The sequence below is a fragment of the Gavialis gangeticus genome, unplaced genomic scaffold (assembly GCF_001723915.1).
Source record: "Gavialis gangeticus isolate Ggan-Ray unplaced genomic scaffold, GavGan_comp1, whole genome shotgun sequence".
Lineage (NCBI taxonomy): Eukaryota > Metazoa > Chordata > Crocodylia > Gavialidae > Gavialis > Gavialis gangeticus.
In genome coordinates this window covers 75,820,408-75,847,698 of record NW_017728992.1, presented here as the reverse complement: position 1 = coordinate 75,847,698, position 27,291 = coordinate 75,820,408, and the positions used below count along the sequence as shown (strand labels likewise).

The window sequence follows — 27,291 nt, the reverse complement described above, 5'->3', positions numbered from 1 at the left end:
TTATACTGGAAGTGGGACAAAATAATACGTAAAGGAATGGTATTTTATGATGATCATGGATTGAAGGAGATACCTTTACTGAAAAAAATATTTCTTACGCTGAATTATGAATAGAGAGGGATGGAATACTTTCAGATACCTGTCAGGGGTGCTAGAACAAATATTTTGTCTACTATACATTAAGAAGGATTTTCTCATATGGATACACCCAGTTTCTGAGAGTATTCTTTTAGGCCTGTTTAGCAGCAAAGCTCATTGAGTGAGCAGTCATTAATCAGGCTGGAGATCACTGTGAGAGTTGCAGAAAGTATGGCAAACAGTTAATGGGAAACAGAGAAACAAATGCCAGGGTCTGTTTTTTTGCCTTTTTCTTCTCCAACCATTATTTTGAATCTCAATTGACTTCATATTGAGAGTACATATACACACTCATGCACACACATATCTATGACATGGTCATAAGATATTTAAAGATCCAGATTAATTTTAAAATATGTAAAATGGAAATGTGAATTGAACAGATACAGCTTAAATGGACAAAACACAATGATATTTGGCACACATGCTAATACAACTCAATAAATATTCCAGGTACCTACTACTTTCAGTCACATAACACTTGCCTACTCATTTTATTAGTATAATTGGTTTAGCATCTTGTTTGTAAGATATTGTGACCCCACATTAAGAAAACAGTAACCCATCTGTCATAAAATGTCACTGCACTTCAGTGATAGTAGAGTTCTAGGACCTACAAGACAGTAAGAAAAGGATACTGGAAGAGAAGTACTAATATTGAAGGAGAAATCAGTGATGTAAGGTGTGAATAGTATAAATCTATCTTATTTATAGATATATCTCTTTGAAACAGAGGTGATCAACTGCATGCAAGAATACCCTTTTTAAACTTCCATTCCCAGCATAATGTGTTGTTTTTTTAAAACAACTCTGCTTCAAGAATTGATTCTGAGAAAGAGAGCAAACTATCCTGCTGCTTACTAACCTCTTTCCACAAAGACCAAAACCAGTACATGGACTTTTTTGTAACAAACAACTTTACCAGCACCTGCATGTCTTTCCAACACTGAAACTTTGGTATCACATTAAGTAAAGGATCTTGTGTGAAAGCAACTCATGACAACTTGTACCATAATAAAATATGAGACTATATGGATTTTGCCACTCTTTCACCTGGGTATAACACATTAAAAATAATACAGAATCCTTACTAAGCTATAGAATCAATGCCTAAAATGAATGACAACAAAATGCTACCTGCCCCTACTACTGAAATTCCAGTTTGCTTCTTTCTTGGTTTTGAATGAACTGAATGGCCATGTCCACACAAGCACAGACATTTGTTTCACCAGGAAAAAGAAGCAGTGGCACACCTTGTGCCATGGCATCTTGTCCCTGGGAAATGCCTAAGAATTGAAGGGAAACTGGGAGACAGTGACCACAAGTTGATCACTTTCACTATCCATTGCAAAGCTGGCAAGTCAGTCAGAAATGCAGAAGTCCTTGTTTTGGGAAAGTTAGCTTTCATAAGCTCAGGAGCCTAGTTGTCGAGGCCCTGAGAGACCATGATTTGACAGGGAGGGGAGTTTACAATAAGTGGTTGCTCCTTGAGGAAGTGATCCTTGAAGCACAAGGGAAGCCCATTCCAGCCCATAGGAAAGGTAGTAAAAGGGCCTGGCAATGTTCTTGGCTCAATAGGGAACTCATGGATCTCCTGTGTCTAAAAAGAGAAGCTTATAAAGGATGGAAGATAGGAAACATCACTAAGGAGAAGTATGCAGCACAGGTCTGCACTGGTAGGAAGCGAACTAGAAAAGCCAAGGCTGTAACTGAACTCCGACTGGCTACGCAAATCAAGGACAATAAAAAGTCTTTCTTCAGATACGTCAGAAGTCAGAAAGAAAAACAAGGGCAACACCAGATCCCTGATAAACCAAATGGGGGAGCTGATAACTGACACCCAGGAAAAAGCCAATCTGTTTAGTGATTACTTTCGTCAGTCTTTCACCAAAGAGACCACCCTGCCTGACAAGATGCAGCATAGCAAGATGCAGGATCACCAGGATAAGGGTGAATATATGACCACCATTGGTGTAGATCTTGTGAGGGAACATCTTGAGAGGCTGGACACCCACAAATGAGCTGGTTCAGATTGGTTGCACCCAAGAGTCCTAAAAGAACTGGCTGACATCATAGCATGGCCACTAGCAAGGATATTTGAGAACTCATGGCACTCGGGTGAGGTACCAGAAGGCTGGAACAGAGCCAATGTGGTGCCTATCTTCAAGAAAGGAAGGAAGATCTGGTAAACTACAGGCCAATCAGTTTGACCTCAATCCCTGGAAAGATCTTGGAAGAAATCATCAAAGAAGCCATTAATGACAGGATAACAAAAGGCATCATTCTGAGGAATAGTCAACATGGCTTTTTTGTGGGTAGGTCCTGCCTGACTAATCTCATTTCTATCTATGACCAGGTGACACATCACCTGGACAAAGGAGAAGAGGTTGATATCATATATTTAGACTTCAAAAAGCTTTTGACTTGGTGTTCTGTGATGTCCTCATGGGAAAATTGGGGAACTGCAGCCTTGACAGCCTTATGGACCTGGGGAACTTGCTCCAAGGTTGTACCCAGAGAGCGGTAGTTGGTGGAACCAAATCAATAGGAAACATAGTGACCAATGGCATCCCCCAAGGCTCCATTCTTGGACCTGTACTCTTTAATGTATTTATAAATGATCTGGACTCTGGTGTGAAAAGTGGACTGGCTAAGGTCACTGATGACACCAAACTATGGAGAAGAGTGTCCACACTTGAGGATAGGCTGGTGATCCAGGCCAAACTCGACAGGTTTGCAAGGTGGGTAGATGAAAACCTGATGGCATTCAGTACAGAGAAATGCAAGGTGCTCCACCTCAGGAGAAAAATCCTGCATCACACTTATAGGCTCAGCAGTGCTGCACTCGCTAGCACCATGACTGAAAGAGACATGGGGTTCATGACTGACCACAAGATGAACATGAGCCACCAATGTGATACCGTATCCAATAAAGCAAACAAAACTCTGGCTTGCATATACCAATGCATCTCAAGCAAGACCCAGAAAGTTATTCTGCCACTGTACTCAGCTTTGGTGAGGCCACGGCTGGAGTACTGCATCCAATTCTTGGTTCTGCAATTCGGACAGGATGTGGAAAAGCTTGAAAGAGTCCAGAGGAGAGCCACATGCATGATCAGAGGGCAAGAGATCAGCCCTTATGAAGAGAGGCTGCGAGCCATGGGACTCTTCAGTCTGGAGAAGCAAAGGCTCGGCAGGGGGCGCAGCTTGGTGGCAGTCTATAAGTACATGAGGGGTTTGCATCAGGAACTGGGAGAATGTCTGTTCACTAGGGCACCCCAAGGGAAGACAAAGTCCAATGATCAAAAACTCCTGAAAGACCACTTTAGGCTACACATAAGGAAAAACTTCTTTACTGTCTAAGACCCCAAGGCATGGAATAGACTCCCCACAGAGGTGGTGCAAGCACCTACTCTGGACACTTTCAAGAAACATTTGGATGTCTATCTTGCTGGGATCCTTTGACCCTAGCTGACTCCCTGCCCCTTGGGTATGGGGCTGGACCCAATGATCTTGTGAGGTCCCTTGCAGCCCTAATGTCTATGAAATTTATAAAGGTATGTAGACACCTAAAGGCAGAATTTAGTCCTTACTACTATGATAGTAAAAGTTTGGCATGTCATTAAGTCCACTGACAGGCGTGGAACCCCCCCCCCAACCCCCCCCCAAAAAAACAAAAAACAAAACCCAGCACTTTACAGTTTGATCCAGCTTGCTCAATGTCTGTGTAGATTACATACTTCAACATGGCTTTTGGCACTTTTATCTAATAGCTGATTCAATCAGCTATTGGGCATTTGCTGTGGGCATGCACTGCACTACATGCAGAGGTGCGCCAAGCTGAAAGTAAAGTGCTATTTTGGGAATTTTTTCTACATCTCTAAGCAGCCTAATTGTTTAGAGGAACATTAGAAGCTAAAATGCCCTGAAAAGATTCGATACCTTGTCATAATGATGCTTAATATCCAGTGCTATTGCTTATGAGATGATGTCAATGCCTCAGCTGTAGAAGGTCACATATATTTTTTTTGCAGCACAAGGAACTTCATAAGTTGAATCATTACTTTTACAGGGAAATGTTTGAATGTCCCAAAGCTTATGTTTGAATAGTAAAGATTTGCAAATATATACTTGCTTAATCCATGCTCTCAAGATGGAACAGTATGCATTACTCTTCAATTCTTTATATGCAATGAACCCCCAATGCCTGTGCAGTTGTTTCTAAGGTAACAGTATCCAGATTTTATTTTTTTTTATGAATCAGACCTTGAATATTCAAGACTTCTCCAGTCACAGAATCAAGCAAAGAGCATTATCATCTTAAGAGAGGATTCTCACTGTATTTTAGACACTAGCATGATTTATAGACAAGAGGAACACAGACTGGCCTTAAGACTGAAATGTTTGAGAACTGATATACACGGTTCCAGGCCATTTGGCCGTGTAACAAATTTTTAATCGGAGCCATAATTAAGGAACCACATAAGCTGATCTCAACAAAGTCTCATTGCTTCATCATAGAGTACATACAGAATACAAATCAAGAAGTCGAACATTTTAGCTATCGATGGCCTTCTGTTAGATCAAATATCTTTCACTTGCGCCTCTTTTACTGTGTGGCCCCATATTATTGCTATTGCTCATATTGGTGTTCCCTATTCTCCCACCCTTCCCCCTCAGTACTTATCACTTGCTTCACTGTACTCTGCCTATCAGATGTGATCCACAAGAGTAAAAACAATATTAAAGTTAATATGAATCAGAATTTGTAAATAAACATAAACTCCTTTGCTGAGGAAATAAAAACATCTTATTATCTTTAAATCAAATAAAACCTATTCTCCTTTCAAAACTGGCTTAAATTAATCAAACTTTTTGGAGGATGTTCTCATTGTTGCCTTGAAACAACTCTTTCTTTGCTAATAAGTCTGAGTCCGAAAGTTATTGCTGTTTTTTATAAATTACTGTGAGGGAGGGCTGCCTAAAGTGAATATTATTTTAGTCTGAGTTTTTCAAAATGAAATTTGTCATGTATATTTTCTAAATCTTTTTCACTATTATGAAAAATAAGTCAAAGTTTTCCTTGCTAGGCAGGTGTGGGCCACAGTGGCAAGCATGTTAAAGCAACTTGCTATGATCCTAGAGGCATGGTCTTCATTTTTGTACCAGACTTATGAAAACCCCAATTGATACAAATGTTTGTGGATGGTTGGCCATTTGTACTGGAAAGTCAAAGGTGGCTAACTACATGATGTTAACTATATCATTCCCTTTTGTATTGTTGGCCACAGCAAATAGTGTATTGCAACTGTTTTAATATAATAGACATCTAAGGTTGGATGGACCTGTAACTTAGCAGGATAATACCATACATAAATATTGCAAATGAGGACATACGCATCAAGTATGTTAAAATAATATTGCAATTCTCCAGTGCTGCTCATATTAAGATCTCAAAGCACTTTCTAAAGAGCAAATTTCTCCCAATATCTTCCTCCGTATTAAGTAAAGGGAAAAATTAAGAAGCTTGTCTGAATCAAAGACGTAGTCATTGTAAGAACTGAAATTCAAGACTTCCCACCTCCCAGGCCTGTACTCTATCCACTCTCTTACAAATTAGCACAAAGTGTAATACATATGGAATAAAAATTGTGTTGGTGACTTATTTAGCTTGTTAAGCAACATCCTTCTGTGCTTATTCTGCATGAAGAAAACACCATTAGCAGTTTATGAGTCTTGTATCATTTAACATACTGAAAGATAGAGTGCTTGGAGTCTTACGTTCTTGGAAAGATGTGAAGAGCATCTGGAATCGGCTGTGTCGACTGCCTTCATCTGCCCACATGCGAATTACCCCAAGACCAGTACGCAGCATCACATCGTTAGCAACAGTGCTACAAAACTTAGCTTTTAAATCTTCTACAGAGCTACTTCCATCATAGACAGCCACAAAATTCCTTTTGCATTCATTAGAATTCTGCATTTCATAGTCCAGGAATCGTAAATATATCTACAAAAGAAGAAGTGAACCAAAACATGAAGAATCATTAAACAATATTACTCCCATTGGTTGAAAAATAGACACTAAATTTTAATCAGAACAATCAGAGGGACTCTCCACTGGCTATGTTTATATTCTTATACTGGTACAGTAAATGAGTGTTGCTTATTTTTCATCACAAGGCATCTACCCCTGAATTCTAGTCCAGATGATGCTTTCAGTTCCAGTTTAAACTACTAAATGCATCCTTTTTTTAGAAGTGTCCTGTTATCATCCAACCTGGGCAGAGAGATGAGAAATCCCTTCCTGAATTGCTCTCTTACGTACCTTGCACAGAAAACAATAAGGCAAATAACTGATGCCCCCTTCCCAGAGTCAAGGTGTGTTGACTCCAAGATATGTTGGCACCACTGATTCAACAAGTGGAAACGTGGGAGCCATTCATTTACCTTTCCGAGTTTCCTCAAGCAATTTGGTCATCATCTCGGTCATTGTAAACAAAGCCCTTACACTAAGAACTCTATGATTTGACAGGAATTAAATTAACAGTGTTTCATATAAATCTCTCTAGAAAACTTATCTTTGGCTATCCTTCAATATGAGGATGATGTCTGCTGGGGGGGGGGGACAAGGGACATTATTGGTGAGTCTTAAAATGGCTGAAGAGTCTAATCTGTGCTCTGCAAGTTTTTCCATGGATATGACAGATGGTGCCTCGGGAGGGGCAGGAGTGGGGAGGAGGGGAGCAGCTGTTGGCCAGGATGTTGTGCACTTTCCTTCCTCCTGTGTCATTTCTTGGCTTTCTGAGCAACACTTCTCTTTGAAGTGGGCTGTAGCTTGATGTATGGTGAAATGCCATTGAAACCCGTTACAAACAAGCACTTCCCAGTTTGTAAAGTTGATGACACCCTTAAAATATGCTTTCAGGATGTCCATGTAGTGCTTTCTCTGTCTTGTCATTCCTCTTTCCATGACTGAGTTGAGAGGAGATGACTTGCTTCAGGAGATGAGTGTCAGCCATCCTTACACAGTGGCCAGACCAGTGGAGTTGATGTTTCATGATCTTTGCCTCAATGCTGGTTATCTTACCTGTAGAGAGGGTGCTGGCATTGGTGCAGTGGTCTTCCCATCTAATGCAAAAAATTTTCCTGAGGCAATGCTGATGGAACAGTTCCAGGAGCTTAAGATGGCTTTGACATGTCACCCACATTTCACACCTGTAGAGGAGCATGGGGATAACCACTGTGTTGTAGACCAGGATTTTAGTTTCCAACTACAGATCTCAGTTGGCAAAGACAAGGAAAAGCAGCTTTCTGAGGTACACACTGGAACAGCAAATCCTATGTTCAATTTCTGCATCAAGACTGACTAATGGGGAGAGACGGCTGCCTAGGCATGAGAAATGCTTGATGTTTTCAAGGGGTTCTCTACCAATGGTAATTTGTGGGGGTGGGGGGAGAAGCTTGTGCTGAGGCAGGCTGATGGAGCACCTTTGTCTTCCCAGTATTAAGAGAGAGTCCCAGGCTATGATAGGCACCTGAGAAAAGGTCAAGGGTGGACTACAGATTGGTCTCAGTGTGTGCGAGGATAACACAGTGGTCAGCATACTGAAGGTCTATGATACCAACCTTGCTAACTTTTGTTTTGCTGTGAAGGCACCACAGGTTGAAAAGGTGACTGTCCATTCAATACTTAACACCAATTCTGAGAGGAAGGCGGTTACAGATGAGAATCAAAATCACAGCAAGATAGATGGAGAAAAGGGTTGGAGTGATGATACAGCCCTGCTTGACACCAGTATGGATGGTAAATGGGTCTGTCTCTGATCCATTGCAAAGGACTGTGGTGGTCATCCCATCACGGAGTAGTCTGAGTATGCTGATGAACTTCAGTAGACAACCAAACCTAGCCAGCACCTTCCATAAGGCTTCACATCTGATGGAGTCGAAGGCCTCGGTTAGGCCAATGAATGCTGTAAACAGCTCCCGTTGTTGCTCTCTACATTTTTCCTGAATCGGGTGTGCTACAACAGTCATGTTGGTGGTACCCCATGATGGTCTAAAGCCACAATGGGATTCTGGAAGAACATCTCTGGCAAGGGCAAGGAGGCAATTCAGAAGGATGCGAGTAAAAATCTTCCCAGTGATGGAAAGGAGGGCAATGCCTCAGTAGTTGCCACACACTGACTTGAAGATGGTCACAATGTTGACAAAGAAAAGATTACATGTTCCACATAATTTTAAGCTATATCATCAAATGTAATAACATATCTAATTCATGATAAAGAATAAAAAAATGGTTTGAACTGTTTAGAGTTACCATTCACTGAAGTCTGTAAGACTAAGTCAGGAAAGAAATTGGGTCAAGAAAAAAATTCTAGTAAATTAAAGAAAAGTAAACAGTCCAGTAATACAGATAATAAATAATAGTTTAAAAGGTACATTATGTGTACTTTATGACTGCTCAAAATATCTAGCACACATTATAATTTTTTTGTACGGAACTATAGTAAGGCAGAAAGAGGAGAAAAACCTGTGTATGTGAACCCAGTATCCAGCAGAATGTATGTCAAACCTAAATCTTTACTAGAAAGGGACAGAGGGAAAAAAGAGAACTTCAGATGAATTAAGAATCATGAATACTTCCCTCTCCAGGGAATCTTTAACACAAAAAATCCCCCCATTCACTTCTAATAGTTTTCTACATGTACAGAAGAACAGGGCCTATTCACTACATTTTATAGCCTGGCATAAAGTATAAGCATCATATCCCAGGAATCTAGAGAAACCTTTGTTTCACCTCACCCATGTATTAAAACACAAATGACTTAAAATGTATGGCAGTATTAAGCAGTCTGTTACTTGACAGAGTATGCTTCCAAATTAGCTATTAATGATTCAGATAAAATATCATAATGCATTTCACCATTCCATTCTTTACAAATGAACTCACTTCAGATAATGCTAATATTAAGAGAGCTTTTGGTACATGAATAACTCAGTACATGAAAACTAGATTGTTTAGGTTCTTTCTGTCTGTCTGATCCTTATTTTGAAAATATTTTGTGGCATTTAGGGGGAGAATGGGGTGGGGGGCCATTATATAGTACCTTTCATTCCAGGTTTTAAAGTCGTTTCCCAAACACTAGTTACACTCTATAACATTCTTATAAATTTTAATATTACCATTTTACATATAGAGTAATCAAGGCTCAGAGTGGGTAAGTGATCAGAGTAATAGCATACCAGTGTCATAACCAAAACTCAGAGCTCTTTGTGGTCAATTTTATACCCTAGCTATTACCCCAGGCTCTATTGCAATATTCCTCTCTCCTGAGGGGCTGATACACCAGTTAGTATAACTGAGAAAATTTGTTCAAAACAAATTACTGGTAGTATTGAATGAATGTATTCCAGAATAGTCAGAATGTCTTTTGGAAAAGCAACCATAAGCTAAGAAAACTTTAGTTCTGCTGATCTATAAAATGCAACGTTTTGCTTTAATTCACAAGCTCCACAACCTACAAAATATTATTTCACCAACCTCTATCTACAGCACTTTCCTTTTCACCCATTACTAGTGGAAGTATTACTACCTTGCTTTTTCAGGGATTGTCATTTTCTTCTCATGGTGTTTTGATAAACATTGTGCCTCGAGAGCTAGCTCCTCTCTCATTCATGAGCATCCACCCCGACTCATCTACACTTATTGGTTACATGGTAAAGGAATCTTTAGAAGATATTGGGGTATTTTTAGCTGTGGTTAATGCGACAAATGTATTTTAAAAGAAACCAAAAAAAAAAAATCTCACTGCCTACTTTTGTCTATCAAGTCATATTCCTTATTACCTGTCCTCTTCTTCCTCTTTTTCCCTTGACTGCTCTTCCCTTCCTTTCTTGCACATGAATACTATCTCAGCACCTTTTCTACCCTTGGCTCTTGAAATCTTCATTCTTTTTACCCTATCACTGTATTGTTGATAACTGACTGTTAGTATTATTAGTAGTACCAATCATCAGAGGAGCTCCTAATTTCCCTTCATCTCTTACATAATATTAACCCAAGGTACAGGGCACTGGTGAGGTGGCAGCTCTCTTTTATATTCTTTGGGTTTATGTTTGCATGGGAGAGTCTAGATTGGGCACCCCTAGAAGCAGCTGCAAACAAGTTAAAAAAATAACAAGTGCCCTACCTTATCTATGCAAACCACATCCAGGTGGCCTGTCAGTCATGCGCAATAGTCTGAGGCTAGATTGATCAGATCCTGCACAGCTGTGCAGAACAGAGACTTCCCCCCACACCCCTCCCAAATCCCTTCACAGTTGCTCAGGGGCCTCTCACAATAGCATGATCTGAATAAAGCAGGGACTCCATGCCTCTGCCAGACCAAGCTGAAAATAGGGAGCAATGGGCGGAGAGAGCCAAGATCATAGCCTCAGTTCTCTACCGGTAGAATTGTTACATTGTGGAAAGCCAATTCACACTGTCTAATCTTGAATGGACTTTTCTCACTCCTGTGTGAAAGCAGCACAACAGAAATTGTGGATCACTGAAACATACTCTCTCAGGTGCACCCCTTGGCTGGGTATCTACATAATCTTTGGAAGGGAGTAAGTGTGATAATTTCCTGACAGATCTGTCTCAGGGCAGTCCAGTTTCTTAGTGTAGGGACAGAATTTACACATACAATGATATAAGTGGCCAGAAACCAGTTCAAATCTGTAACACAGCAGAAGTTCACTGCACATAAACTGCTTTCAAAATGCAAAATGAAACTGGTTTAAGGTAAACCTGGATGGATGTAGTATCAGACTTAACTGATTAAGGTTCAATTGGTTTATTGAACTTCTGTCCCAGATCCCCTCCTTATTCAAGTTACTCGCTGTCTCCCAGCATCCCAGGATGCTTTGCACCTCCCCTGTGAACCCCAGCTTGCAGAGTAGGAAAGCTAGCTTTGGCCCAAGCTGTCTGCTCCAGCTAAGAAGGGAGGCATGCTCCAGTAGACGCCAGAGATTTCATAGACATTAGGGCTGCAAGGGACCTTCCGAGATCATTGGCTCCAGCCCCCTGCCCAAGGGGCAGGAAGTCAGTTGGGGTCAGATCACCCCAGCAAGATAAGCATCCAAGCATTTCTTAAAGATATCTAGGGTAGATGCTTTCACCACTTTTGGGGGGAGTCTGTTCCAGACTCTGGAGACTAATGATAAAGAAGTTTATCCTTATGTCCAATCTAAAATGATCTTCCTGAAGTTTATGACCGTTTGACCTTGTCTTCACTTGTGGTGCCCTGGTGAACAGATGTTCTCCCAGTTCCAGATGCACACCCCTTATATATTTATAGGCTGCTACCAAGTCACCCCTGAGCCTTCTCTTCACCAGGCTGAAGAGTCCCATGTCTCAGCCTCTCCTCATAAGGCCTCTTCTCTTGACCTCTAATCATGCATGTGGCTCTCCTCTGGAGTCTCTCAAGCTTCTCCACATCCTTTCTAATGTGCCGCATGGATTCTGGCTTGAGCCACTGCAGGCATGTGGCTGCATTTCCAGAATCAGAAGTGAATATTTGGCTTGCTTACAGCTTAGACTAGCCTGTGAAGATTGAATCAATTCATCCTTGGACTTTTTGACTGTCTGTACTTGGCTGTGGCTGGGGGCCATACCAGCAGGGCAGACCCAAATCAGCTGGGGCCATGGGTCCCCAAAGCCACATTTCCCTCTCGCTGCCATTTCACCACATGCCCAGGTGCTCCTTTCACTGCTCTGTGCACCCCCTTCTCTTCAATGCTGCTCACTGCCCCACCCCAATGCATTATACTCCTGGTCCCCCCCACTCCACTTTACAGTTCCTTCTGCACTGCATTCCCCAACAATGCTGCTCCCTGCTTCTCCCTGTTGCATTCCATACATCTTCCCACTGTTGTGATGTTGGTTAAAGGATTTCTGTTTTATCTTGATGTTCTAGTTCCTTTTAAGTTGTTTTGGTTGTGTTGTCACTCCCCCGTTTTTAAGTTATTCTTTTTTCATATTGAAAGCCACCTTGAGCCTTTGCTAGGAAGGATGACACAGAAGTTAAATAAAAAAAGTACATGGCTTTCCTTAGAGAGAGAGTACTGATAACATCCTATTATTTTGTAGTAACAATGAAACAAGGAACATAATCAAAATCTTCTGCAGGGGATTGCATGCAGTGTTTTACCAGTATGCCTGTTGGTAACCAAGCAACATGGATCCATATATCCGCTATGAGACTTGATAGGAACATATGGACAGCCTCTATCATCAGACTCATCATCGTAGCAAATAACTAATTATATTTACATCACATTCAATTCTCCATAAGAAAGATAGTTTGAAAATATGGTTTAATCTTCCCTGACAACTCCTTGCCAATAAAATAAATAAATAAAAGGCATTACATTAAGACTGTAATTCATCTGAGGAAAAGGAGACAAAAAGAAAGTCTCAGATAGTGTCCTCTTTTAGTATTTAGATGTAATTAGAGATCACAGTTTTTATGCCCCACTGAATAATTGAGGTAATTTTCATTGCTGTTACAAAAAAAAGATCTCCCAATATTTGATAATACTTGTCACTGTTACTTCCTGAGTCATTCACCCTAGGCAGTCGTATCATGAGTGGCATGGAACTTTTTGCTGCAGGCTTTGATTAGTTCCAGTCCTCTTTTACATTCCAACCATATAAGAAAAAAAACAAACGGGAGGACTCTTTCTTTTTCCAAAAGAATGTTAATACAGAACAAAAAGGCTATTGATGTGGACTTTTTAGTTGCCTGTTATTTTCAAACAACAAGGCAAAATTCACAAGCTCATGTAGATATCACATCTACCCAAAGAACCTTCCCTGCATACATCTTAAGACCAACATGGCTACAACCAACAGCCCTGTAACAAGCTCATATTGGCTCATTCCTAGTTTAAATTCTATTTTCTGTCACACTAAGGGCCCCTCTAGACATTCAGATAAAGGCATGGTGGGATCTGATGCACAACCCACACAACTGTGCCTTCTGCCATGCTACACACACATAGTAGGAGGTGTTATTGTGGGATCCAGCATCAGATCTGATTATACCTTATTACTGGTGCAGGGGGAGCCTGGGATCACCATCCTGGGCTCTCCCTGCACCAGCAAGTAGCAAGCTTCCACAGCTGAGTGTCGAACAGCTGAAAGGACTCACAGCCATGGTAGCACCCTATGCATTGCCATAGCTGGGAGTCCCATCAGCTGATAGGACTCCCAGCTGTACAAATTAAATATGGATAGAAACCAGCTATAAATTATTACACATTTTCCAGCTCTAACCTTATAGTCATATGGACCTTCTTATGGCGTGATAGTTACTTTGTATGTGTAGCCAGTCTATAACCAGTTAACATGTAGAGGGGGCCTTTTTCATGTTTGATGCTGCTGGTTTTGCTGACAATTGAAAACATAATTTGCTATCATAAATATAAATGTGATAGAATTAAACAGTATACAATGGAAAGGAATTATGTGGGTTAAAATGATACCTCTATGGGCAGGAATGTGTGTTTCCCTGAGAACAATGTGTGCCACTGCTACTTGTCCCTGGGGAATACCCATTCCACACATGCACTTGCATGTGGCACGCTGCCCCAGGTTGAGTAGGTGAGGCTGAGGCCAGCTACTCTTCTAGCCCCAGCAGCCTTACTTATTCCCAGGGGCCTCCAGGAGTGTAAAATGACTATGCACAGCATGTTGTGTCATGCTGGATGCTCACGATTCATAATTCATTGAAGCCAAGAACAAGATTCCCATTGATTTTCCTGTAGAGAATGGATAGTTAGCCAAGTTAGCCTGAAATCTGAGAAAGAACAGAGCAGGGTAGCACTATACTGATCAGTTGGTTCAGAGAGACATATGTTTAGGTGAGTTTTCCCATTGACTTTAAGAAAACAACTGGGTTCTTAGTATTTTATGTACACATGTGCACATTATCACACTTTGCTTTGTGGGGCTTTCTTTCTTGCCAAAACACTAATTTGGAAAGCAGAAATACAACTCCCGTATCTTTTTTTTCAACTTTTCTGTCATAAAATTTCAGTTAAATCCTTTTTCACCAATCACCACTTTCATGTTATTTGTTGGGGGGGGGGGGGGGAATAAAACAAAACACCTGCCAGCACACTAACAGAGTTTCTTCTGAGTTTTGAGATGTTTTCATAAATGTCAATGTCATTAGCAGCACAGCTGATAAATTTTCACTGCAGCTGTAGTGTATACAATTTATATCCCTGATTGCATTATGATTTAAACAATTGTCTTGTCACCTTTAAAGTTTGTTTTATCATCACAATAATGAAAGACCAAATGTTAGCTGAATAGTTGCATTTATTTATTTTTTTTGTAAAATTGTAGCAATTTTTAATTTAAATTTGGGAAGCAACAAAAACTCTGACTATATGCATTAAAGGAACAGAATTACTGTAAATTATGAATACTATATAACTTCAGTAGAATGGATTATATCTTTTAATAGTGAATCAACTTTGATGTGTGCTACTTTTTAATCAATCACTGAAGGTTTGGATTGATCAGGTAGGTCACCATTGCAGCCTATTTGACTTGCCAGTAATATTTGCTCAGAGAAGTTCAGTTTTATTTAGTACACCAAAACAAATATAACTCCACAATGTATAAGATGTTTTACTCAATGGCCGTAAATAACATATGAAACAATAACTTCTCCCTTTCTGGGCCTTACTTCACAAAGCCTACATCCTCTGGTCCCTGGCCATAACCAACATCTTTAGCATATTGGTAGTGCAAGTAGGTCTGTGTCCTTTTCTATGTTAAAGTACTTACAAATGCTCATTTCTATACTCTGTGTCCATTTTCAAATGCCTGTTTGTAACAAGAGGAGCTTTACAGTACCATGCCTAGAATCTTGTCCTTGGAAGTTAATTCCTCAGAGCAACCTTCTGCAATACCACATCTTCCCTTCTAAAACAAAAACCTCATAAACTAATAATAAACTCACATGACTATGGGGAACCCTTTTCTGGCAATACTGAATGGCCATCAGTCTTTACATTACAGAAATGCACATGGGAAGATCCAGGATTTGCTAAAAAGGAATGTGACACGTTACCCACCAGACCATGGGAGAATGGGGGTGAGATGTGACTGCAGAACCTGGGGTTGGCAGATGACACCAGAGAGCTAGGCAGGGAATAAACAAATGAGAAGGGGGACGACCTGCCCATTACGCCCCCACCAACACCACCGCCACTGTCCCCAGCTGACTGGGGGGGCAGGGCACAGAGCTTGCCCTGCCAGTGGCTACAGGGAGTGACTGCATGAAGAGCTGGCTCAGCCAGCTCTCTGCCTGCCTCCTCCTTCTCATATCCTCCACTGGCTAGAAGCAGGTGCTGGAAGCAGGAACTTGTGTGCTGCTGCCACTACTATCCCCAGGTGAGCCTAGCTTCCAAATAGCTGCTTCCTGAAGTGTAGGGCTGGAGTGGGTCAAATCGACTGTGGGGCTCCCCCAGTGCCTGCATCATCCAGAGACAGTGGAATTGGCATGCAAGTTCCTCCTTCCAATGCCTGTTTCCAGCGAAAACCTCATGGAGAGGGCCAGGCAGGGAGCAGGTCCTGGGCAGAGCAACCTGCAAACAGCTGCTACTGTCCCCTGCTGAATCTGGCACCCTGCACAGACTCAGCTAGTAGCTGGCATGATGCAGGAGCAGTTCTGCACTCTACCTCCTGTGCCCAGATCAGCCAAGACAATGGGAGCAGCAGCAGCAGAAGGGGGGTGCATCTGGACCCTGGATCCACCCCTGGAAATGCACAATCATTTTCATGAATCAATAGCAGCTCTTGAGATGTCAAATCATATCAAATTTTCTTGTGCCCTATTTATAGAGTATATTAATACTTCTCTAAGTCCCCAGTGACTTTGACATTCTCATTTACAGTTTTCTGAGGAAGAGAACATCAGTTAGTAACAATTCACGATTCACTGGCAACTTTCTGACATTTAACAGGTATATATGTGGACTGCAGTCTTCCTCCACAAACCTGTTAGCTAGGTGCTTTATTACTTTAACATTATTTTGTACCAACCTGCTGGACTGAAGATAGGGACCTAGTGGTAACATTTCTGCATTTCATACATCAGAGTAAAATGAAATCCATGCCCAGTAAAGTGAGATGTGTTTTCAGATATTACTATAATATACAGTAGCTAGCTATCTAACAAACTTAGATTTGACATAACCAATTACCTGTCTAGCTGGACTATCTTCTAGCAAAGCTGCTTCAGAATATATTTTCCTTAAGAAAACATAAAAAGGATGTCTTATTTGACCCACAGGATAATTTTCTCCTGTGCAATTAATATGGGTCTTTTATGCTTGATTTAGATGGGAGGTTTTTGCTTATGAAACAAGTCTTAACAGATTTCTCCATACAATTTTTAATTTGAGGCCAGGTTAAACACCTTTGGTCCTTATATTTTTCAAACCATAAGTGACTATCACATAGCATTTTACACATACTTTTCTGTCACACATTTGGGATCATAATTTCAATGGCTATCACTGGCGTATGGTCACTTATGTTTCTATTCTTATTGACCAGGTATAGCAATATATAGCCGCCCAGTACAGACTCTATATTTGAAGCCTTAACACACTATCTAGTCCATGGAATAGTAGTGTGTCAGGGTTACAGCTGGTTCAGCTGTCAGAGAACTTTGTGTTGTGGCTATTCTGAGTTGCATAAATCCATAGGTGCAAAACTCCTCTTAGTTGGGTCAGCACCAGTTACGCTATTCGGGATGCCATGCCTTCAGGATCCAAAAGTGGGTATACCAAAAAATATGGACCACTGATTTAATGCAGCAGATCAAACCTACAATAACACTCATTATAAATATCATTTAGGGAAAAGCTGTCCAAATTGTGTCAAGGAACTATTTCTTCAAGGTCAGGAAAATTGCTGAGCTTTTGGAAATGCTGAGATCTTTATTGAAAAGGTTGAAAAGAAGGTTGTACATTTGGGAGACACATTAAAAATCATAGAATAAGTTAATCTGTTGATGTTCAAATGTCTGGGCATTTCAATGGGTGCCCTCAGTAAAACCTAGAGAATGCTTTCCCTCTGCGTTTCCCACAAAAAAAAATTGAACCAGTAGTATAATTAGGATGGGGTGATCAGCGCAGCTGCTTTGGGCACTGAATTTTAGGGGCAGGAATCAAGGGAAGAACAGAAAAAAAATGGATGCAACTGCAGTCACATAATGGTGCCAGTGGCATGATGGCAGCTGGAAGTTACCGCTGCCCCTGTGCGTCACAGCTGCCCTAGATGGCTGGTTACCTTGTTATGCCTCTGATTTGAAAAACACTAATTTACATTTTTCAATTGTCCCCAACCTGTGGCTAAATTCTACAGATAAACTGTTCTCATATTACTAACTGGTAGTTTTAAGTGGGTTACAAATTCAGGGTTTGGCTCAATATCAGGCTACAAGTGTTCAGCCAGTAAGCTATATGAAATAAAACTGACATGAGTATGATGCAACTATATAATCTTATTTATGTGTAATGAGAATAGTAAGATTTCATTTAAGGAAAAAGCTTACTATAAGATAGGTGTATCAGCAAAACCAGAAAACACTAACAGGTAAAATCTTTCCTATCACTATCAATAACTAATTGTTTTCAAGCTAAACACTCAATATCAATAGCAGTCTGTTCTAGAAAAGAACAAGAATCACATGTATTTAACTGAATGCTTCTATTTTTATTTTAATTAGATGAGAGGAATTTTTATTATATGAGTAATATTGAATTAATTTAAATATTAATTTAAACATGAATTTAATCATTAAGCATTAACTTAAAGTAAACATTAATTTAAAGGGTATATTGGCAATGCTTTAATTTCATCCTTTGCCACCTGACTTTTTAGCTTCTAGTGCAAACTTTTTCTCAATAGAGAAATGCTAACCCATTTTAGCCATCTAATTTAGCCCACTCTATAGCCGACTTTTCAAGTACTTTTCCTTTCAAATACAGAGTGCCAAAAACTATAATTAATAGATACATTCAGAGTTATGCTGTAATTTAACATATAAATCCATTTACTAGCTTCTAAAAATTGGTGTACCCAGACATTCAAATTTGTAAAGCTCTTTCTTTAGTAATGATTTTTTTTTTTACCACATACAGCTTGTTTGCCTTCAAAGGATGCAGTGAAAGTATGGAATACAAATTTGTTACACTTGAAAAGAGTAAATGCGTGGTTACATAACTAATAGCTAATTCACATGTTGATTGATAAGATCCTGGGATAGAAAACAAGAATGTTTTCTCTGTTGGAAGGCTCTAACAAAGTCAAGGACTATATTCAAGAAATATGTATTTACCTTGACTCTGTTTTTTACTAATTTCTTAAACAGCAAGTAGAAAATGACACTAAAGGAGTTTCGGTGTCTCTTAAATGGCCCATTTAATTGGATACTTTGTTATAGTGTCAAAATAAAGGTAGGAGCTACAACTAAGGAAAATAAAGGGCTACAATCCCCCTGCAGTGAATTAGAGCCGCGGATTCTTTGAAGAAGAGAGGAAAATTAAAAAGGTACTGGAGAAAATAACCTATAACACAAAATGTCCATTTTACCGCCTGCATTGTTATTTATAGCAAATGAAGGTTACTTTCACTTAGAGGTGACAAATTACTTCTACCAGCAGTAGGAAAATAATAGTTTATAAGTTCAGCACTGTTGAGTTATTAAGGAGGACCTATCTGTACAAAGACATGCTGTATTCTATATTAGTAAAATCACTTTTTTAAATGAAATGCCAAATCAGCAACTGCATACTGGACTGACCTTGGATCGCGGTGGTGCTCGGATGTACCATTTACAGTCTACTGCCTCCGTTTCAGAAGCTTTTCCTTCCTTTGCAATTTGCACAGATTCCACAATTCCTTCAGGTCCTCCCATCTCAAACTCACAAACTGAATAACAAAATACCAGAAAAATGAAATCTGAACAGCAAACAAAAATATTTTCTATAGCATAATACAATGCTCCTCCTAATAATTTCATGAAATCTAGCATACCAACCTGGCAATGGTTTCAAAACTCCGAGGTCCTTAAAGTCAGGATCTTAAAAATTGAGAAAGAGAAAATTAGTCCAGGTAATGTTTTGATTAGAACATTGAATTATATGTCATTAGAATATTACTAGACACTTTGGGAAAGTAAGTGTGCATGTATATAGTAGCATAACTTTTAGGGACCATGGAAACACATTTATTGATAATGCAAAATAGACTGATATTTTAATATTAAGCTCTTTTTATTTTCCAAACCTGTTTTGGTCAGGATTTTCTCTGCCTTATTCCCTATTTCCCAGCAATGAACACAGAGGAGAATGCAGCGGCTGACAAGAGATCTATACATCTAACCTTCCGATAGCACTGAGGTGTTGGCAGAATACAGGGGATTATGTTTCCAAACATTCCACCCAGAAGCTTTTTGCCTATTTTTTAAACTTTTACACGGCTTGGTTACAAGACATAGCATAACTAGAGGAATATGAACTCCACATTGATATCTGACTGATCTGCAACCCTGACTGGTAGTGTACGTGCAGAGACACTGTCTTTGAGAAGAACATTCCCTTGACTGTTAATAAATAAATACCTTACCAGCTTTCCCTAGGTGTCACTGAGTGAACATAGTTAAAGAATGTAATGCAATATGCTGCTTTAGTTCATAAACATGGGAGTATTTTGAATTTCTGGGATGCTTCATACTTTGTTTATAGCCAAGTACAAAATTTACGTGAAATGAATTTGGTCTCAGACCTATGTGCCAGTCAACAAGTGTCAGCTTACATAAATCAGCATATCATAATTTTCTGGCACATTTTAAAGACAGCGCAAGAGAAATCCAGAAATGAAATGTGAAAGAAACTAAATGGTTTTGAGAAAGGATGCTCTCCTGAGAGTAGATTAGTCATTGTTTGGAAATCATAGAATGATGACTCAAGATTAGACTGCCTGACATGCATGTTCTAGCTTTCAACATACTGTTCACCTTGAGAAGAAAGCAAATAAGGAAAAAAATATGTTGGCCTTAATATTTTTGTGGAAAAAAAATATAGGATTTGGTCTTCCAAAATTAGTGTTAAACGTTTATGAACAAATACTCTGCAATAAACTTGCCCTGGGTTTTTCAGAATTCTGAACTGGACTTCATAGGGATTCTGAAAGATATAATCTAGGGTAGAGTTTTGTTCAGTGCATCTATGAACCAAACAGTTTTCATTTTACTTTACTGCCTCAGAATCAGGCTTTTGTATGAAAAGCTGGAAAGTACAAAGGAAAGTTTAGAAATTAAAAATATATGGAAATGAAAAAAAAATATGGAATTTCAATTTGAAGCAGGCCTAATCAGTTTAATAAAGATAACTAGTTCAGTTCCTCGTGGGAAGGATCAAACATTTTATCAGCTTAGTTAGAATTTGCTGCCCTAAACAACTAAAGATGTAATACCACCTTGGGAAACTGTCTGTACAATGTAGCATTTGTCTGCATCGTCTTTTGTTGCTGCAGACAAAGTCTTGGATAAGTACTCATGAACTAAAGAGACTGCAGAGATTGCTGAACAGACAATTAGCATTAACTGTTAAGCAGAAGACACATTAAAAAAAAACCCTCTAAATTTAATTAAATCTTCCAACTAATGGATTTAGATACTGATAGTATACCTATCGCTTACGGCAAGACATTTAATAGTGGAATCTATTTAACTGGAAACTCAAATTAACAACCAAGCCACATATGATACAGCCACTGAGTTTTCTCTAAGAGTTGGTTTTAAATCTTCTCTGGTCTGCTGAAACTATGGTGTGCCACAAAAGCAACATATAGTGTCCTTAAGGCACAGGAGAAGGCCACTGAAGAATTTTTGCTCTGTTCGGAAACTCTCTTTTTATGGAGGGAACTCCCCCTGTGTCCTGGATGTCTTTCTCCCCCGCCCTTTTCCCCAGCTCCACACACATGCAACAGTGTAAGAAACTGGGGGACACTAGGTAGGCCTAGGGTGGAACAAGAATTTGGGCCTCATAGGAAATATGTTAAAAAGCAGTGGCAGTAAAATCCTATCTTAAATTAGCAATGGGAAGAACTTTCAAAGCCAACTATGTGCCCTTAAGTATTCTGGATGCCACAGGTGCATCCACAAGAGGAGGAGGAAAAGGGTTATAATCTGGTGAGATGCTTGTTTGCTGAATGCTAGTACTTTTAAGGCTTCTCTTCCCTCCCTCAAATCTTCCAGTAGTCCCCACCACTTTAAACTAGTGTGTTTCAGGGTGGAAAAAATAGTAAATGGTGATAGTGTCACATAAGGTTAAAGTATAAAAATGAAGGAATAGAAAATACATTGATTTGCACTAGAAAACAAGGTTTCAATCTGTAAGTCCTTGACACAAGCACACTGGAAAGCATTCTTTTCTTTAAATACCAATTATGTGAGGATTTCCAATTAGAAAAAAATTACTTTAACCAGCAGCACAGGGCACAGGGGCAGCAGCAACTTCCAGATGTCACTGTGATTGTGATAGCAATTGTACAGCTACCAGCAGCTGCCACTTTTTTTTTTCACTCCTGCCTCAAGTCGGCATCCATGGTTGTTGCCCCATTCGCCCTGCACTAGATAAGTTACTGGTTTTAGCCTTCATTCTAAAACATCACACCAAACTGCAAGATATTAGCATAGATGAAAATATATCAAATTAAGATATAGCAGGATAGCTCTGTTACAGTTTTTGGTTATAAAATTCACTCCACATTCTATTTTACTGGATGATTTGTACATGAAAATCATTTGCTTGGGCAGATCATAGATGTGAAGGTTACTAGAGAGAGATCATTATGGCCATTTCAGCTGACACAGGGCATGGAATTGCATAGACTAACCTACATATTAAGTCAGTTAGAACCAGAATACAAGCTCATTTGTTCCAGCATGATGTTATTTATTTCATAGGAAAGTTGGAACCTCCTCTGGCTGACTTCTACACTTCTGAAGAAGTATAGGAGACACATGCTTCCATAGATTGTAATTAGAAGTGGGGGTGTGGATGGTCCCTCTGTTGCTTTTCAGCAGCAAAATAATGAGAAAGCAGTCCCTCTGTTGCTTTTCAGCAGCAAAATAATGAGATCTGGTATTGTTGTAAAAGTGTCTAATGAGAAACTAAGATGCCCAGTCACTGCAACAATTTGTATCATGCAATTAAATTAATATACAAATACAAATATAAATGAAACCACCGCCTAGCAGTCTTGTATGACTCGTAAGGCTGAAAGTTTAGCTACATTAGGAATGTGGGACTAGAAAAGGCCTCTGGGACACTGAATGCAATCCAAACATGTACCCAAGACTTAGGTTTGCTTTTTGAAGTAAAACAACACTAAAGTTTATTTTAGTAGACTTTCTCTATATGATTAAGACAGATGGAACTGTTATGATTAGTTCTGCTGAGTCAGAGTAGAGCAGAGACTTTATTATACTATTTAATTGGCAGCTAGTCAAATCTTTTGGTGTGGACATGTCTTGCAGCTAGAAGAAAAAACAGGAAAATCCAGAAGAATCTAAAAGTGGAAACCCTTGGAGCACACTGAGGATCTATAATAGAGCAGAAAAGCAGGAGAGAGACACTTCTATAGAAAACATTCGAAAGTCTCTGAGACACTAAAATGGGGAGATGGAATATAAAGAGAGAAGGGAAAAAAGAAAAAAAGATATTTGATGAAACAATCCAGGAATATTTAAAAGTCTATAGCAGGGGACCCTCACCCATCAGTCACAGGCAACATCTTGCTCACAAGACCATTTAACATTGCTCATTGCCACAGAAAATTAACTAATAATTGCCAAGTATTTAAAAAAAGATTTACCTCATCTATATGTGTAAGAAAATAAAAAAAAAAGTGGAAGTGCATTTGGGCTCCATAAAGAAAGAGGATAAAAACTACCTACAGAGTTTGTGAAAGCAGATAACAACATTTCCTTGAGGAAAAGCAGTGGTGATTTTAATTGCAGATATGAGGGAAGGACATGAAGATGTAGCAAAACCCTGAGTTTTTCCATTTTTTTTTCTTTTAAAATGCATTCCCGTCCCCTTCCCCAACCATTTCTGACTTGTTCTTTCTTTCTCTATTCCCTATAGATAAGTATAAGTGAGACATAGGATAAGCTTCAGTACTTTAGTTTGGTAGCAAGTTGTATTTTTGTTTTTTCTCCATCTTTATATTGTATAATTATTGTGTTTATATTGATTTTTACTGTTCTATATTACTGTTTTACTGATACTATATGATTTAGGCATAAGTTAGCATAAGTCATGTCAAGTTTCCATCTTATTCTCAAGTCTCCGTCTTGTCCCCATGACCTGTTGTGTAACCTATGACTCATACCTACCACTCCTATGTAACTAGATTCCTGAATAAATGGGGATGAATGAGGGTGCTTGAGAGACAATGGCAATAGGTCTAAAAATAGCTCCCTCTGAATGACCAAGCCATCACAACCAATACTTGGCCCAACGACTCAGCCATTGGAACCATCCTCAGCTTTCAAAAAAAAAAAAGATGAGGTGAGGCAACCCACCATTGTACCAAGGCTGCACATGCTCAGTAAGAACACCTGGAACCCTCTGGAACAGGATTGACCTTGTCTGGACAGGACCTCCCCATAGGAGATCAGAGGTAGTCTGCCCCATAAAAAGGGGTAGTGAAGACTGATTCCTTGGGACGCCCTCTTCATCTGGACCAGCACCATGGCACACCACCTATCCACCCAGAGGGCCTGCTGGCAGCCCCCCTCTGGACAACACCTGCTGGACAAAGACCTCTTTCCAGCCTGGATAGGTAGCTATCACCCCCACCCCCTCTTCAACAATGGACTTGGACTCTGCTTCTCTTCTCTACCTGGACTCCAACCCTTCCACTGAGTCTCTTTCTCCTGCTGCCATTGTGAGTGCTTGTATGCATGTGTGGGAACCAAGAACTTCATGGGGCAGTGTAGTGTGTTGTCTGTTTAATAAACTCATTTAGTTTGAAACCCCAAGTTGGGTTTTTGTCTGTTTTCTGACTGTTTCCTCCTTGCCAACACTTATCTGCCCCCCAAACTCTCAGCTTTCTGCCTCAATTTCCAGCCCCAAGCTCCCAGCTTTCTGCCTCAGTTTCTTTCCTGGCTTTATTCTCCTTGCCACTGGGCTTCTTCCCTTGCACCAGTGACCTCAAGTAACCCTGGAGCCACTTGACCTTAAGCCTCAGGTCCTCAGCCCAGCTTCTGTCTAGTCTACCAGTTCTACTTCTGGTTCCAGCAACTTTCACTCCTTACACTTTCTTTCTCACCTTAACCTTCCCTCAAGTATCCCAAGTACCCTACTGTACTATCCAAGTTAGGAACTCACCTGTGTGTATGTGTAGGTGGGTGGTATGTGTGTGAATTGGTGAATACACACACACATGTCATCATGTGTGTGATATATGAATTAGTGATCCATGTATGTGTACGGAGTGTGTGGGTATTGATAACTGATTGTTGTCTAATTTCTGGAATGTAGTATGTATGTCCTTGAATTAGTGATAGGCATGCATGTGCCTCAGCTGGTTTGGATGTATATGTGCCTGAGTTGGGTGTGTGTGTTCGTGTATGCACCTAATTGATTTGCGTGTTTGTATATGTGCAATTGTATCACACCCTCCTGTCTGACAGTACAATATTGAGATCCTGAGAGTTGCCCTGGCCCTACAGGTCAACAAAGGTGTACCTGTGTATATAATGGTCTGTAAAGGGAAGGGCTTCTAGTTTGCATGTAGGTAAACTTACCAAGGGGTAAAAGAGGTCAGGGATTTGCTGTGTATCACTTGCTCAGTGGTGATTACCCGGGTGCCTGTTCTTACCATGTGGTAAGCAGAGGCAAAAAGTGCTTTACCTCCTTTACTTCTGTAGTTTAACTCTCAAAGAAAGAGGGCTCTGTTACTGCAGTTTAGCTTTCATTTACACATGGACATAGTCAGGTAAATAGCTGATGCACAGAGATGTGGTAAACTGTTCATCCCCTGAGCATTTGCTTTAAAAGGAATAAGCTGTCTTCATTGAAGTATTACTGGTTCTGAAATGTGAAAGTTATGTTGGAGTAGTGAAAAAAAACACTCTCTCTCTTCTCTCCCTACACACACACACATACACACACACTCTTTGCATATTGTCAGTACTATCTTATGGTCGAGTTAATTCATTTACTGTGCTTTAATACCAGCACACGTATAGACCATGATGCTTTACTTTGGAGCTAATTAGTCTACTCTGCAGTAAAGTATATGTGTAGATATACCTTTTTTTTTAAATATACCAACACTGTCATTTTTTAACCTGTGTGCAACACAAATTCTGCAACCATGTCCAAAGACAATTCTACACATCTATTCAATAACATCATCATTCTGCAAACTTGTAAAATAATTTGCACAAAATATGCCCAATGTAAATTTTTTAATGGGTAAACAGCACAGCTTCCATAATATGTTCTGCCTATATTTATCCATTGTGCCTGAGTAAAATCATTTTCACAGTAAATACACTGCCACTCAGGAAACATCACTCATTCCAATGGGAAGTAAAATACTGGCTCCTACATTACATGCAAAGTGGAGGGGAAAAAACATATCATATGACATACATCACAAGTTTCCTAGACTTTCCAAATTCAAACAAAGAGTCTGTATGTATTCTGAAATTTGTATCACTAAATATATTCTGTGTGAATGCAGGATGTTTTCAGGGCATATGCTGAGACACCATTTAATGTGCTTGATAGAACATGTTTTGCAACTGTGCCTTGAAATGTGTTGCATTTTTTATATATTTCTACCAAAAAAGGATGCAAAAATGATAAATTTGTTTAAATACTTGGTAACTATTATGTTTAAATGCAAGAAAAGTTAAGGAGAGAGCCAGGCTAACAGTCAGGATACAGAGGCTTTGGTCCTACAGAAGGAAGTGTGACTCTACTGTCCAAAAGACTAATGAAAGTTTATTCTCATTTGTAATCAAATTCCAAGGAAAAATACTAACCACCAGCTGACTTCAGTGGAACCTAAGGGTGCACAGCTCCCCACAAAACTAGGGACTACATTCAAAAGTTTGGATTTCAAGCACTTGAACCAAAAAAGACATGGTGAAAAATGCTGGGGTTCTTTTGGATTTTTTTTTTTACTCATTCAAATTCACACATGGCAAATTCTGAACCAAAAAAATTGAATTCCCACAATGACATAAGATATGTTTATCCCAAATTCTGGCACACAATTGAAAATAGTGCTGTGTCATACAGAAAAGAAATGTTATGGTAATGGTAATCTTTTATGGAAATTAATTTTTATTACTTATATATATATATATATATATATATATAAAATCTTTTATGGAAACTCATTTTATGGAAATATTTTAAACATATATTTACACACACCAATAAGCCTCCTGGAGTTCTCTTATTGCATGCTTTCCTTAGCTCTTTAAAATAGTTTTCCACATACATTTTTCCATACTGTCTCTCACTTTAGCATAACGGGAATGTTGAAACAGATATTTATAATGATAAAAAGAAGAAATAAACATTCAACACTTGAAACCAAAACCTTCATAATAATATTTTCCATGTTCTTTTTAAGAAAAAGATTTTAAACGATTAAAAAAGATTATATTTTTCTTCAACTTCACTGAAGCAGGGCCAGATCATCACACAGAATGGTGGAAATCTGCAGTTCAGTATATGAAACTGAGAACTTCAATAAACATTGGCTAACTAGAACTCAGGATAAAGGAATTTTCTGTTTCCTTGTAGTCATTGTGCATATGTGATAGATTGACATGGAATTAACTTGTTGAACTTTTTGTTTTGTTGTACTTTATAAGATAAAAAATGAACCAGGCATTCTTAAGAGTGTTTGTCCAGGCAGTATGCAATGAAGTGCTGATGTCTGCAACCCCCTAAGTTGCTAGCTGGTTTGTCACTTGTGGATAAACAAGAACATAACTAATACCTTACTCATTTTAAAAAATAATAAGCAAACCATATCAACTA

At 39.4% G+C, this 27,291-nt stretch overlaps 1 protein-coding gene across 6 annotated transcripts in view; it reads right to left on the bottom strand.

Moving 5' to 3' along the window:
- NETO1 (neuropilin and tolloid like 1) overlaps positions 1-27,291 on the bottom strand; it is a 128,007-nt gene that overhangs the window by 21,741 nt on the left and 78,975 nt on the right. For 4 of the 6 annotated variants that reach the window (XM_019524512.1, XM_019524520.1, XM_019524547.1 and 1 more), the window contains exons 5-7: positions 19,251-19,292; positions 19,014-19,171; positions 5,920-6,148 (exon numbers count right to left, since the gene is read on the bottom strand). In XM_019524512.1, coding sequence (XP_019380057.1) covers positions 5,920-6,148; positions 19,014-19,171; positions 19,251-19,292 — 429 coding nt within the window. The remainder of the gene's footprint in view (positions 1-5,919; positions 6,149-19,013; positions 19,172-19,250; positions 19,293-27,291) is intronic. The other 2 variants (XM_019524538.1, XM_019524556.1) reach the window with 1 other exon arrangement.